At 37.3% G+C, this 15,899-nt stretch overlaps 1 protein-coding gene across 1 annotated transcript in view; it reads left to right on the top strand.

Moving 5' to 3' along the window:
- Positions 1 to 3,198: 3,198 nt before the first annotated feature.
- Positions 3,199 to 15,899, top strand: part of LOC120775388 (dmX-like protein 2) — a 59,070-nt gene continuing 46,369 nt past the window's right edge. Inside the window, exons 1-5 of the mRNA XM_040105548.1 lie at positions 3,199 to 3,343; positions 9,822 to 10,039; positions 11,468 to 11,613; positions 11,672 to 11,878; positions 11,949 to 15,862. Coding sequence (XP_039961482.1) covers positions 3,257 to 3,343; positions 9,822 to 10,039; positions 11,468 to 11,613; positions 11,672 to 11,878; positions 11,949 to 15,862 — 4,572 coding nt within the window. The 5' untranslated portion in view covers positions 3,199 to 3,256. The remainder of the gene's footprint in view (positions 3,344 to 9,821; positions 10,040 to 11,467; positions 11,614 to 11,671; positions 11,879 to 11,948; positions 15,863 to 15,899) is intronic.

The following is a 15,899-nucleotide window of genomic DNA, read 5'->3' as shown; positions in this document are numbered from 1 at the left end:
ATGTTATCGTATCTTTCCTTATTTGTTGTATTTCGCTCTTGTTATTGCCGGGTGATTTCTTTAGCTCCAACAGCTTTTTCCTGTCATATGCTAGAAGGTCGATTGGAGCATTGCCGCTTATAACTAATATTGCGTCGCCTGATACTGTTCTGTAGGCTGATGCAACTCTGAGGGCTGCGGTTCGTTACACTCTGGCCACTGCCTTACGCCGGTTTTCCTTTTTAAGCGCGTCTGCCCAGATTTCGGCTCAGTATAATAGGACGCTGATTGTCGTCAATATTAGGAGCTTTCTCTTTTCTTGGCTGGGGCCTCCATTAGCCATTAATCGGCTCAGTTGAGAAGTGATCTTCGCTGCCTTACCTGCGGCGTGCTGGATTTGTACCCAGAAGGTTAGTCTGGGGTCCAGTCTTACACCTAGGTAGTTTTCTGCACTGCATCGCATTTCATTAAAAAAATATATTAAAATTTAGTACTAGATTTCTGTAGAGCTGCATACCAGCAAAAGAAAATTTGCTGCGGTAAACCATTTCTTAAATGTTTTTTTATATAAAGTTTTTACATTTCTTGAGAGCTGGATACTAAGATTAACGCTGAAATTTGAACAGAAGCATCCCATCTGAAAAGGAGTGGGATCTAAAATGCTAAAAGGTATGGGTACGTTGATTCCCATTTATAAAAGTATGCAAATAACAGCTGAGTTAATATTAATTTTTATGAAGAGCGACAGATTGGCAATGCGTACTCTACGAGAGAATCATCCCAACTCCCAACTTTAGCATACGGAAATGTATTCAATTGTCATTTGACGTCGACGGCTATGAAAAACAGGCAATTTTTTTTAAGGCCTTATGAGTTGCTCCGTGTATAGTATACATGTGAGTTTCCAAATCTGTTAATTACTTAAATGTCTTGAAGTTTCGATAGTCTTGACTTGTTGGATGGATGTACTTAATTTGTGGATTATTTAGTTTACGTCTGATGAATGGAAGTTTATCATAGTAACGCATACTTACGTCCATCCATCAAACCATGACTATTCTACTCATCTGTCAACGATATGAATAAGCTCACATGAATAATAAATAAATAAATTTCAGCTTAATTGAAGATAAACGATTTGGTGCAAAAAGTCAAAAGAAAGTTAGAGGACTTAATTAATTATATAGATTTTTTATTTGACACTGTGCAAAAAATGGTAGAAAAATTAAAATTTTGACAGAAGAAGTGAAATTTTCACGTTCTTCGTGGTGAATCCGATTGTCAATTTACAAATATCAATTCAAAAATGCATTGAGGAATAAATGAAATTAAGAGAACCCTGCATAAATATCACGCAATCCATCGTAGCGAAGCTACGAATACGAATACGCAAAATTTGCTATCACTGAATCCATGTGAATTCGAAATCAGCTGGGTAGACGAAAGAATTCAAATTTTGATTAATAAAACTGATATCGTTTATATTCAAAATGATTTTACGAAGAAAATATGGATCCGCCAACTTTTTTATTTATGTTGCTTTAGGAAGAACGTGAGTGATCCTCGTAGCGTTGGACCTGTCAAAAGCTTTTGACACGGTCAATCACACAACGCTACTGCAGGACATTGAAACAACTACGCTCCCTCCAGGGCTTAAGAGGTGGACCATGAACTATTTGAGCGGTCGCCAGTCATCCGTACTATTTCGAGGTGAAACATCTAAACTGAGAAGAATTAAACATGGGGTTCCGCAGGGTGCTGTCCTCTCCCCGCTACTGTTTAATTTCTACATCTCGAATCTCCCACAACCACCAGAGGAGGTTTCCATAACCTCGTACGCTGATGACTGCACGATATTGGCGTCGGGCAATGGAATCGATGGCATGTGTTCGAAGGTAAACAGCTACCTCTCCGACCTTTCTTGTTTCCTCACTGCACGAAATCTCACACTTTCCCCCAACAAATCCACAGCGACCATATTCACAAACTGGACGAAGGAGTATAGACTTGAGCCTAATATTGCAGTCGACGGGGTCAAAACTCCGACTGTCAATAATCCTAAGATTTTAGGTGTAACATTCGACAGTCTATGCTCCTTCTCTCCTCATACGACCGCGATTATCGCCAAGGTACAGAGCCGCAACAAAATCCTCAAGTCGCTAGCCGGCAGCACATGGGGAAAAGACAAAGAAACGTTGTTGGCAACATACAAGGCAATCGGCCGGCCGGTCCTCAGTTACGCAGCACCCATATGGTCGCCTGGATGCAGTGGCACGCAGATGAGGAAACTTCAGACCTGTCAAAACACTGCACTCCGGACCACTACGGGATGTTTTTTGATGTCTGCCGTTGAACACCTCCACAGTGAGACGCTTATGCTCCCAGTTAAGGAGCATAGTGAACTCCTCTCCAGGCAGTTCCTGCTGGGATGCTTTCGCAGAAATCACCCCTGCAGCCATCTGCTTGGAGCGGAACCGCCTCCTAGGAGCATCAAAAGGTCATTCCTTGACTACGTCGACGACATCGTAGAGTACGCCGACCGGACTAACTTTCGACAGGTACCGGCCGCCATTCACAGCGGAGCCGTCAACACCTTCACCAACTCCCTTCCCGTGAATGGCCTTCTTGGAGTCAAACCACCACCCATAGCAGACGAAGAGCTCCAGCTGCCGCGAGAAACGCGTGTGACCCTCGCGCAACTTCGTTCTGGATACTGTAGCAGGTTAAACTCCTACTTATCCAGAATATACCCTGACATAACGAATGTATGTCCTGCATGCAATGAGTCTCCGCATGACACTGACCACCTCTTTGCATGCCCTACGAACCCCACTTGTCTAACATCCTCCTCCCTTTGGTCCGACCCCGTCGAAACAGCACGTTTCCTGGGCCTACCGTTAGATGACATCGACGACAACACAAATGACATTTGCCATCCCAACGGGGATTGAATTTCCGTTAAAACAACAACAACAACAACTAGAGACTGTGTTGGGAATAGTCACAAATTGAGACTTTACCTCAAAATGTCTCAAATAGTGACTGGAGACTGCATACAGAATTGCCCCATAAATTGCTTCGGCAATTAATTTTTAATTCACCCTTTTCCTCACATTTCTTATGCTATCTAATTTTTATCGATTATGAGTTTTGAGTTCCATAGCTAGATATTTTATCGTTTGTGAAAAATAACATTAATTGATTAGAGTCGTCATTGTCAAAATTGTTGTATTGTAACATATACTTGTTATTAAATATGTTTTAAAATACGAGAAAAATGAATTGTCATCAAATTTTGAGTGGAGCATGTAATGCTGGCGACAGATGCTTCGCTACAGGATCTGTAGAAGGTGTCTCATTTACAGTAAGCTGTGAATACAAGTTACCTTTTTTTTATTTTCCTTTGAGGAATTTAACGCTAGCAATCACATGATTAAAAATATGTATCTTTTTGGTGTGCGGGTTATTGAATGTTTTTATTATGTAATGAAAATATCTAGTCCTACAAGATATAAGTCTTCCGAATTTTTCATTGTCAAGGCTAACAATAAGTAAGCGATAAATTTTGTAGTTGGCGAATAGATTAGAAAATGGCAATATTTGTTGTTATATTGCACTCGTAATATAAGTTCAGAATGTGGATTTGTTAGATTAGATAGATATGTTGTCTTGCTAAATTCCGCTCAAAAAAATTATAAATACACCTTACAACACAAGAATCCAACGTTTCGTATATTAAAAAAAAAAAACTAATTACGATGTAATTTCGAATTTTTTTGGATCTTTTAATCTTATATGTAAAAATAAGGGGTTATTTTGTTATGAGCGCGCATATCGCCCGAACCACAGCTTGGAAAGACACTCGTATTAGCTTATTCCTGCATAAGGTACAAATTGAGGTCTTCGATTTTGCAATCTATATACATATGTACATAGTTGTAAATACATAACTTGAGTACGGCTGAACAGATTTGGTTGAAATTTGGTTTAGAACCAGAGAAGGCCACTTTTTACTGTCAGCTCCAAAAGAAAGTGTACACCTTTTTTCAAATCAATTATATTATTATATATAACTAAATTTTAGAATCCCCCGATTTCGGGGTTAAAATGTAAATGTGTAAATGTATGTAGAGGAGGTCCAGATCAGAGAGGATCCAGATCAAGAATATGTATATATAGTTGCCGCTGACTTATGGTTTATGAGATTTTTGCATTTAAAGTTAAAAAATTCAGCTATTTAAAATGCATATTTCACCGATTTATAATGAATTTACACTCATGTTTTTAACTTTTATATTCACTAACACTTCACTAAATCGTTTCTAATCATTTATTTTATATTAAATATATCAAAAATAACATTTATTCAATATTTAACTTTAGAATTGTTTTTTTTTCTGTTAATGTTTTGTAAGAACAATATTTAGTCATGTATAAAAAGATAATTGATTTGAAAAAATTTAATTTTTTTATTCTCAAATACAGAGTGAAGTGTATAAAAAAATGTGTACACTTTCTTTTGACGGTGACAGTATGTTAAAAGTCAAAAAATTCTTATATGTATATACAATTATGTTTCAAATTATAAGCATCACACAACTACTGCCAGGGTACAGCCATTTTTTTTACATTCATATGCATGTGGATTATATTGATTGTTGTTATTGAACAAGGCAAGCCATTTATCACATCGCAACAGAAAATCGCTTCAGCAGCTGCATAGGCAGCATTTGCTGCTACTTTGTTAGTTGAAGGGCGAACGACGAACATTCTAACAAACCAAACAAAACTTATAACAACAAAAATAGTGGAATAGCTACAGTGTTGAGAAAAAGTTCATTTATAATTTTTGATAAGTGCATGATATCCTCAACATCAACGCAATAAAGATAGCATTCAGTTCCAAATTTCAGGTTTAGACCTAGTGTTTTAATATACAGTGGACCAATAAAGTTTACATACACCTAGTTCTATTAAATTACGACACGTTTATTTGTTATAAAATTAATAAATTTTGTGTTTTTTTTCTATCCATTTCAAAATATGTACAGTGGCGGACAAAAGTCTACATACAACCCTATTTTCATTGATATGAGAATAAAAAATATTTTTAGAAAAATGTATTGATACAGTTTTATTCTAATATTTATTATAATCACAATGAACTAAAAAAATTCATTATTTAACATAAAACAACAAATTTATGGAAGAAAAACTCAAAAATTGCGTTGACAAAAGTCTACATACAGAACGATACTCATACTTTGCACATTGTTATGATAACTGTAAAGTAGCGTCAGCATTTTTCTTTCATTTCATTATGTTTACTATTTGGTATTTTTTGAATTCAGTTGTGGTTTGAACACTTGAATAGCTATAATAGCTCCGCGAAAAGAAATGTAAATTGATGTAAGAAATTTGGTGATAAAACAAAGAAAAAAAAAATCATATGGTGAAATTTCTAAAATTTTAAACTTGAGTCGAGCAGCAGAACAAACAATTGTAAAAAATTTCGAAAATAGTGGTTCCACCGAAAATAAACCGCGCAGAGGCCGCCCAAGAAAATTATCTCGTAGAGACGTCAGCCTGATCCTTAAAGAAGTGGACAAAAATCCAAAAGTAAATGCTCCAAAATAAGCCGAACACATAGCAAGTACAGTACTTGTCCAATAAATTACGAACGAAGAAAAAAATATGCAGAGTTCTAGCAGAGACAAAATATTGAATATGATTCAATACAAAAATATAATAATTTAAGTTTAATGTATATACCATATAAAAAATAATTTTTTTCTAAAATACGCCAAATATTTATGTTTTTATTAATGATTAAAGTTAGAACTCTGCATATTTTTTTCATCGTTCGTAATTTATTGGACAAATACTGTACGTCACAAAAGAGTATCCATCCAAGAACAATACAAAGAACTCTAAACGAAAAAGGGTTCCACAGTAGAACACTACGGAGAAACCACTTATTTCTGAAAAAACCTGAAACTTCGTTTAGAATTCGGCAAAAAACACAAAGACAAGGGGACGGATTTTTGTGAAAAAGTTTTATTTACGGATGAATCTAAATTCAACATTTTTGGTAGCGATGGAAAAGCTAGAGTTTGGAGAAAAAATAACGCAGCGCTAGAACCGAAGAATGTAGTGTTAACTGTGAAACATGGTGAAGGCAGCGTAATGGTTTGGGGAGCTGTTGCGGCCTCTGGAGTTGGAAAGTTAGCCTTTCTTGAAAGTAAAATGGATCGCTTTAAGTATAAGTCTCTGTTGGAACATAATTTGAGACCTTCGGTGGATACTTTGGGGCTCGGTTCCGGTTGGATCTTTCAACAAGATAACGATCCGAAGCATACGGCGCAAATTGTTAAGGACTGGTTGCTTTATTACGCTCAAAGGCAATTAAACACACCACCTCAAGGCCCAGATTTGAATATTATAGAACATGTCTTAGAAAGCACCATATTTCTAGCTTTGCTCTACTCAAAGAGCGCATATTAGAAGCTTGGAACAGCATAACGTCTGGAGAGTTGGCAAATTTAGCAGAATCAATGCCACGGCGTCTTCAAGCAGTTGTAAATGCCAAAGGGGGCCCAACTAAATACTAAAACGTCTTAATAACTACCATTTTGTTAAGTTTTCGCACTGAACTAAGATATTTTTTTAGTGTATGTAGACTTTTCTCAACATAATTTTTGAGTTTTTCCTCTATAAATATGTTGTTTTATATTAAGTAATGGATTTTTTAAGTTTATTGTTATTATATGTGTTAAAAAGTTTACGTACACTGATGATTATTTATATTAATCAAAAGTAATTACAATAGTTTTAGCGGTTTTTGGCCTACATTTTGTTGCTATTATTGTCCCAAGATATCAATGTATGCTCCCCACTCAATTCCTAGTATTATTTTTGGATATTTTTACCCACTAAGTCCATGATCCAGCTTTTTGGCCTTACTTTGATGAAATTCGATGTTTTCGAATACGATTTTCCAAAAAGTTCCAAATATTTTGAATAGGATTAATGTGTGGTGATTGCGGGACCTATGGAGTTATTTTTAATTCCATAACAACCCTGCATGTACAAGACGGGTGTTTTAGGTCGTTATCCTGTTGTAAATAGGACACGTACAAGATAAGACGGGTGTTTTGGGTCGTTATCCTGTTGTAAATAGTAGTAATAATTCCAGGGTTATGTTATGTATATTATGTTCAAAAATATGTTCAAACTTGACTTTTTTCTTAGTTTTTTTAGTTTAAATAGAATATAAATTTATGCCGATGATAAGAAACTTTGCCCTAATTGCATACGACGTTTAGTTTTTGTTCTATCCTGCCCGCCAATTATAAATAGTCGTAAAAATGAAAAACCCAGAAATCGCGCTTCAAAGTTTTCGCTTTTTGCCCAAGCGCTCATACATATATCTGCTAGACGCTCGGTCACTATTTCCCTTCTAGCTTCGATAATATTTCGAATTCCCATCTATAACTTTGGGGCATATTCTTAGATAATTTTTAAAGAGATTTAAGCAAAAAAAAAATCAATTGTTTAAAGCTTCTAAAAAAAGTGAAGTTAACTGTTTTGTTAGTGCTGTCCTTCGGGAGAAGGGCTAATGGTATATTGCCACTTATCTTTTCCATCCTCTGGGACAAGATTACCTTGCCTTTGCCAAACCCCTCTGCCGTTATTTGCAGAAGTGTGTTCTTGGCTACTTGAACGATAACCAAGTGAAACGGTGTAAGTTCAAGTAGGAGCTCCAATGCTGCCGTTGGACAGGTGCGCATTGCGCCCGTCATGCAGATACAGGCTAGCCGCTGTAGCTTCGATAGTTTGATCCCTGCCGAAGTCTGCTACGCTATTGAGGCCCAGGCCACCGCCCCATACGTGATTATCGGTCGCACTATCATGGTGTACAACCACCTAACGGTCCTTGGCTTACAGCCCAGGACTCTCCCGCCAGCCGATTGCACACCATTAATGCTTTTGTTGCATTGACCAAGGTCAGGTCTACATGCTGCTTCCACCGCAAAGTAGAATCCAGTGTGAGACAGAGTTATTTGACCTTGTTGGTCATTTCTATTTCTCTGCCCCTAAGTGTGGGATGGTCGTCTTGGAGGGGTTGATGTTCAATTCAACCTCCTCACACCACCCCTTTGCCAGGTGTAGACCTCTTCGTATTAGGTCGCAGAGACTGTCCTCATTTGTCAGCGGATCCCATTGTCTGTTAGCAGTGCTAATACGTCATCTACGACAAGACTCCATATCAGGAGTGATAACACACCTCCCTGTGGGCAGCCTCTTGTTGTGCCGAGACGAATTCTTTTATCTCATACTGTGGTCTCAGCAATTCTGGTGCGCAGTACGGCTTCTATCCATCTACGCATCGGTACTGCCACATTCGTTTTCTCCAGTGCTCTGGCTACACTCCTATGAGACGTGTTGGCAATGGTACCTTCGATGTCCAAGAAAGCATTCTCCAGTGAACTCTCTATCTCAGAGGTTAGCTGGTACAGAGCAGTACTGGTAAATCTGCCCGCTCTTAAGCGCTTTCGACTTTATTTCATGGTCCACGATCTTCTCCATCTTTTTTAGTAGGAAAGAAGTCAGGCTGATTGGCCTGATAGATTTCGCCAATGAGTAATCTTTTCTTCCTACTTTGTTGCTGTGCATGATTGGCAAGTCTTCCGCCCTTCTCGCACAGAGGACGGGACCCTTCCAGCCTTCCAGCTTTGGGGCGAACTCCCGCAGGCAGTTGGCGGACGTCTCGTCCTTGCAGTCCACCTGCAGCATACCTCCTTTGAACTCCACCCCAAGGAAGGACGCCGCGTATTCATCCTCTCTGAACACCTCTTCCATGAGGAGGTCCTGGAGCACGGTAAGCTCCTCCGATCCGAGCGACTCCGCCAGGTAGTTGTGAGGCAGTAAACTTCCGCTTAGCTCCTTGACCCCCCTTGCCTGTCGCTGCCCTGATTTCTTTTTATTTTCCGTTGTCCGTGGCCGTTGTCCTAAGTTGTTGCCTTATTGTCGGGTTGTTTGGTGTAGTTGTACAGGGTGGGCCAAAAGAAACCAAGGGGTGTAAAAGTTTAATAACTTTTTCGTTTATTAATTTTTTTTATTGAAATTAAATGGAGAGCGGTATCGGTTTATGATAGAAAATTTTTTACGTCCTGCTCTTGAAAACAGACCTGGTATGTGGTTTCAGTAGGACGGAGCTACTGCCCATACTGCCCGAGACACAATGGCACTTTTAAGTCAAATTTTTGGAGGGCGAATAACTTCCAGAAATTCGGAAAAATTCTTTCTTTGGGGTTATTTGAAGGAGCGAGTGTATGTGAACAAGCCAGAGACAATCCTTGAACTCAAGGCAAACATTGGTGCAGAAATTCGAACGCTACAGCCACAAGTTTTGAAAGATGTTATGGAGAATGCTCTAAAAAGAGCCCATCAGTGCGAAGCTGAAAACGGCGGTCATTTAAGAGACATCATTTTTCATACTTTGTGTAAAAAAATTTCCCTTTTGTATGTTATATAATTTGAAAGAAAAAATAAAAAAAAATTAATAAACGAAAAAGTTATTAAACTTTTACACCCCTTAGTTTCTTCACCCCTTGGTTTGTCACTGTGATTATTCAGATATATATATCTTAATGAAGCTATTGGATAAATTGTTGTAATGTGTTTTCTCACCGGGTTTAATTCGCCGTTAGCCACATTTATTTAAATTATGCTTTTAAAGCAAAATGTACTTTTATTTCATATTAATATTACATATCCAGAAGATAACCTTTTAATGAATGTACTATATTTATTTTCTAATAACTGTTTTAAAACACCAGGCGTATGCTGCGGGATGCAATATTGTAATATTGGCTAGTACCTTCGAGAGAGTACAAATAATTCCAGGAGCTACACATGGCTATGTTAAAATATCTGCTCTTGACTGCAGTACCGATACCGGAAAAATTGCTGCATCTTATGAAAATAAAATATGTATATTCGAACCCACACCTATGCTTCTGAGCAACAAAAATGTTAAACATTACTTGGATTACAGGTAATAATATAACCTTGACACATAAAATTTTAAATTTTATAATAATATGAATTCTCGTAAAAAAAAATATACTGAGGAATTCAAATATAGTGGCATTAAATCTAGTTAATAGTTTCAGTCTTTGGCCGGATATAGATACAGGACTATTCAGAGAAAAGTAGCAAAAAGAGGAATATTGAACAAAACTTAAAGCTTTCAGAAATGTTTGTAATTATAAAAAAGAATACTTCTACATACATACATTCAAATCTCCGTGGTACTAATCACAAAAGTTTCTTTCGCATAAAGTCAAAGGAAGAAATTGGAGATAGAATTAAACCTGATATCTAGTATGATTAGATTGTTTTTGTTCCATTCGCATGCATTTTATTCGTATTTCAAACTTTACTAAAAGTAGAAAACTATTATTTGAGGCTCAGTTGGTGAAATTCTTTGTAAAAAAATACCAATGTTCATAAAAAGTTAAAGGCTTGATATAAATTTGTGTTATCAAAAGCTTTTAGGATCGCCCTGTTGTTGTTGTTGTAGCGATAACCTAGGCCCCGTTTGGGGGTCATTTAACGGGAGCCCCATGATACGAGCAGTTTGCATGCAAAGACAGCCATGTTGGACGATTACTGTCCCGGATCTTTTCGCCAAGCACAAATTTCGTTTTCCACAAGAATACCTTTTGCATTTCCTCTCGGAGATGCAATGTCAATGTAAACAACAGTTAGTTTATATAATACGGGATCTCCACCACTTATTTTTAGAGAAATCGCAAATAGCGTGAAAAGTAGAAGTGAGGAAATAACATCACTTAAAGAGTCACCAAGCTCTTCGCCTTTAAATAAGGTGAGCAACCACGACATAAGCGAGCAAGCTTTTAATACTTTAACAAGTAGTATTTCAGCAGTTTCATCGGGCTGGGACCAAAGGGAGAAAGGGATTAACTGAGTTGGGTTTGTAGGGCATGCAAAGACAGCCGGTTCTACATTACCGGAATTGACCCGGATTTAATCCGGACAAGGGCTGCCATTTTGACGATCTAACCTGTTGTGGTTTGGTTGTTTTAGCGGCAGAATCCGACTGTCATGGTAACGGGAAGATCTAACCTTGTTTATATCGGTAAGTAACATGTCAATTAGTATCGTACTCTCACAGCAGGGCCACGACACAAGGGCTGTTGTTATAACGATTATCCACTTCTGATAACAGTGATTTAATCATTTTTGGGGGTTCATGAACATAACTTAGCTGAACACCGCCATTGTTGCAGCACATTCCTGCGGTTTCATTTTTCCATTTTTTCGCTTTTCCAAAGGCACACAATATATTCATGTTTAAAAGCGAGTTGTTTTTATTATTTTTTTTTTTTATAAAAATTAGTATACATTTTAATTACAAACAGAATTATGATGACTAATATGTATGTATATATTTTTTAAGATGGGTACAAACAGGTTCGTTTTTGTGCAATTATCATGTTTACACTCTCTCATGGAACTTAGAAGGGACTCGTCTTTTAACTGGCGGTTCTATTATCGAAATGTGGAAGGAAAGAACTTCTGAAAAAGCCGAGGAAAGTTCTACTGGTAAATAAAAGTTCAAAAGCCAAGTATATTTTAGTTCTACTATAGTTTTGTTTGTTAGGTGTAAAGTTCGAAATAGGAGGTGGTGACCGCGGAAATAAAACTCCTACCAATGAGAGCTCAGACGATGTTGTAACTTGGGACACTATATGGTCATGTCAAACTGCTATTCCAATTTATCATATGGCATTTAGTCCTGATGGCACTTTATTCGCTACATGTGGTCGAAATGACAGACTTGTAAAAATTTGGTATGAAAATAAGCAAGGTAAGTACAAAAAGTAAATATAATTTTTCATATCTAACATCACGTACTTTATGCTGATCAATTTTTGCAGTTCTCTTTCCCTCAAAAAATGGCAGCAAAACAGTTTTCGGAAATGATGCCGAACTAAACTTTACCTACGTCTATATTGCGCATCCTCGAGCAGTAACAAACATTGCATGGCGAAAAACAAGCAAATACATGCCGAAGGGATCGGTATCCAACATGATTGTAACATCTTGTCTCGATAACATATGTCGCATTTGGATAGAAACTGTGTTGCCAGATGATGGTTTAATTAATATGACACAGTTTGATCCATTGGCTTCGCAAAATCCAAAATTCAGGACACAACGTCATAAGCATCGTTTTATGCAAAGATTAAAACATATGAAAACTTGTTTTCATATAAGAAGGCATGTTAAGACCGAGACTGGAATGGTTAATTATCAACCAAATATTGATACTTTTCATGGGCCTATACCATCCTTGCCGTCTTCTTGTAGTGTTCATGACTTTCATTCATATGGATTTCATGGAACAGGAATGGCTCCCGGTATGCATTTTCATTTGGCCGCTTCAATCAACGCAGAGACGGATATTCCACTGGTTCCTTCAATGCATTCTACGGATAGTTCTAATCAAAACAGCTTTATTTTACACTGGCTTAATAACAAGGAAATTAATTTTTCTTTACAAGCTGAGGTCATATTGCAAGAGTTAACGAAAAAAATAATTGACGAAGAGAGTACAAATGTGTCCACTAATAATGTTTCAGAACACAATGAACCAGATGTTGCTGACGAATCTAAAAAGAAAATTTTCCGAGCTTTGTCGAAATCATTGTCTGCAGAGGACAGCAATTCAGAGGATTGCAAGAATTCGCCGCACCATAATAAAATCGGAATTTTGCAAAATGCAAATTCAATGTCAAATACAGCATCCCTAAATTCGTTAAATAACGAAAATAACCACGTAATTAATCAGTTTACTGACTCTTTGGATTTGAAAATTGAATGCTTATTGAGAGATTGGCATCAAAGTCCCGATCTTGTATTTGCAATTCATCCTATTGATGGAAGTTATCTTATATGGGTAGTTGATTGGTTGGACGATTACTATCCCGGATCTTTTCGCCAAGCACAAATTTCGTTTTCCACAAGAATACCTTTTGCATTTCCGCTCGGAGATGCAATGTCGATGTCAACAACAGTTAGTTTATATAATACGGGATCTCCACCACTTATTTTTAGAGAAATCGCAAATAGCGTGAAAAGTAGAAGTGAGGAAATAACATCTCTTAAAGAGTCACCAAGCTCTTCACCTTTAAATAAGGTGAGCAACCCCGACATAAGCGAGCAAGCTTTTAATACTTTAACAAGTAGTATTTCACCTTCTGTTTCAATGGTGACAAAACATTCCAATGGAACATTAAATCTCTGGCAACTAACTTTTGCACTTAAAACTAAGTTCACGCAAGTCCTAAGCATAGGGCATGTTTGCAGAGCTTCTGGTCATCGTTTTAGAGTCAATGACATAACATGTCATCCGGTTTTGCCACTTCTTGTATCAACGTCCCATCACAATTTACCTGAATCAGAGAAGAAATCACCCAGCAATGCTGAAAATCTTCCTTACAATAAAGACGTTTTTACACCTTCAGGATTCTGTTCTGAATTAATTTTATGGAGAGTTGATTCTGTGGGTCCTCTTTGTTATTCAGGGGGAGTAAGTGAATTAGCACGTATTAACTCGCCTGAAATTTCAGCATTTAGCAATGTAGCATGGATTCCTACTTTACTACCAAGTACTACTTTGGGAAGCAGTAGTAATTCACCATCAGCTTGTTTTGTTGCCAGTGATGGAGAGAATCTACGAGTCTATCAAGCAGTAATTGATGCTCGCACATTACTTGCAGAAATATCTTCGTCCGAAAATGTCAATAATCTTTATAAATCCAATTCAATGACATCAATTTATTCAAATGCTTCCTCAACATTTAAAACACGAAAATCAAATTTTCATGAAAAATTAAAAGTGGTATCACAGCAGTCCACCGCACGCCCTGGATGTATAATTCAACTTGACCCAATATCTGAAGCTAAACACGACTGGCAAAATACGCAATTCTTACATGTATTTCAAGCTCAGTTAATTGATGGGGGACACCGAATGGAACCTGATTTGGATGCAATTGTTGATTTACAACAAAATTATGAATTCAAGGAGCCATTTTATATTGTTATAATTGAAAAAACTATAAAAGGCAGTACAATTCATATGTGGCGCATTATAATTTCATCAAAAGAGCAAAAAACTTTTCTATCCGATACAGCAATGTATGTTCCTGATAGCAACATTGTTCAAGATATCGACGACTCAGATTTAGCAGCACGAAGGATGTCAGTTGCTAATATATTACTAAATAATTGTGATGACACAGGTAATGATACATCACATATGACTATAAAAACAGAAAAAGTCTGCACACAGGATCTACCGATGCCGGAAGGTGTAGATGTCGTTCATGCTTCACCAGCTGCTGGCCATTTAAGCTCGTCATCCATTTATCCAGCTTGTTATGCTCCCTATATAATAGTCACAGCATGTTCAGATTCAATTTCTCGTTTTTGGAAATGTGAAACAAGTTCCGACGATGATATATCCGTAAAGACATATAAATGGGTGGAGTGGAAAATGTTCAGTAGAATACAAGATTCTGCTATAGAAATTCCTGGCCAGCCTTTGAATATTAGTGCTGCTTATTCGGGAAGGGTCGCTTGTGCTTATAAATATGGAAAAAGCTTTACCCGACCAAATAAAGGTGATCCAGACTCTAGGTATATAAATCTTTGTGTAGCGATTTATGAATGTGAAAGTTCTGGTGGAAGCGAATGGGTACTAGAAGATACGATTCACTTAAAAAATGTACATTTGCCTCGGATGAATATTGACCATGGTATTGATCTTAGTTATTTACATGATAATCGATTATTGCAAAAAAAGCAACGTCTTAATCAAGTTTTTCAAACATTCACACAAGAAGACGGTAGATCTCCACGAAGTGGAGATACAACTCCTGAGCTTACAACAAAAACATCTTCTACATCTGGTCTATTAGCGGTACCCAGTTTTAGTACCTTACAATCGCTAAGGAAAAGCATCGCTGAAAATGGAAACACTTGTCCATTAACTCAAAAACATCTCGTTCAGTTGGATTGGGTGTCAAAAGAAGACGGTTCCCATATATTAACAGTGGCTGTAGGGAGTAAAATACTTTTATATACTGCGGTTTCATCTGACATTGCTCAGGCTAATATTAAAGCTATGAAAGTGTCAAGGTCAGCAAATCGACCTATATTGCGAAAAGCTAGCTCTTTAGCGCAGCCACATTTTAATGACGAAATACGTTGGATGAAACTTCGTCAAATTGATTTACATACTGCAGACGGTTTACCGCCACTACCTATGCAAATTTCATGGGTTCGGGATGGAATATTGGTAGTAGCAATGGATTCTGAAATGCATGTTTACTCACAATGGAAGCCTCGTTTTAATGAACAGCATAGCGTAGAGGATCTTTTCGATTCAAGGAATCTACGTGATGAAGATTTAAGATCATTGGCTAACGAATCTACGCAAATGCGATTAAAAACAGCGTCATCCATACCATTAATAAGTAAAGTGAGCACTGCTAACCTCCAGTTACTTTCCAATGAAAAACGTAAACGATATGGAAATTCAAGTGCAAGCGTTCCAGCAGGTTGTGATTCAACAAATGACGATTATATGCCTGACTTTGGACTATTTCAAGCTTCTCGCATCGCATGCCCGGTACTTCCACAATACCACCCAAAGCAACTGATGGAACTCCTTAATTCTGGTAAAATTAATTGGGTTAAGGCAATATTAGCCCATTTAGTCCGTTGTATGAGTGGACCGAATGAATATACATCAACTTCAGACGATGGAAGTTCCGAGAAACAGGTAATCAACTAATTATTATATGTATTATTTAAGAATT

This window comes from Bactrocera tryoni, chromosome 4 (assembly GCF_016617805.1).
Source record: "Bactrocera tryoni isolate S06 chromosome 4, CSIRO_BtryS06_freeze2, whole genome shotgun sequence".
NCBI classification, from domain to species: Eukaryota; Metazoa; Arthropoda; class Insecta; order Diptera; family Tephritidae; genus Bactrocera; species Bactrocera tryoni.
Note: the sequence above shows the minus strand (reverse complement) of the source record. Positions and strands in the feature narration are given on the sequence as shown.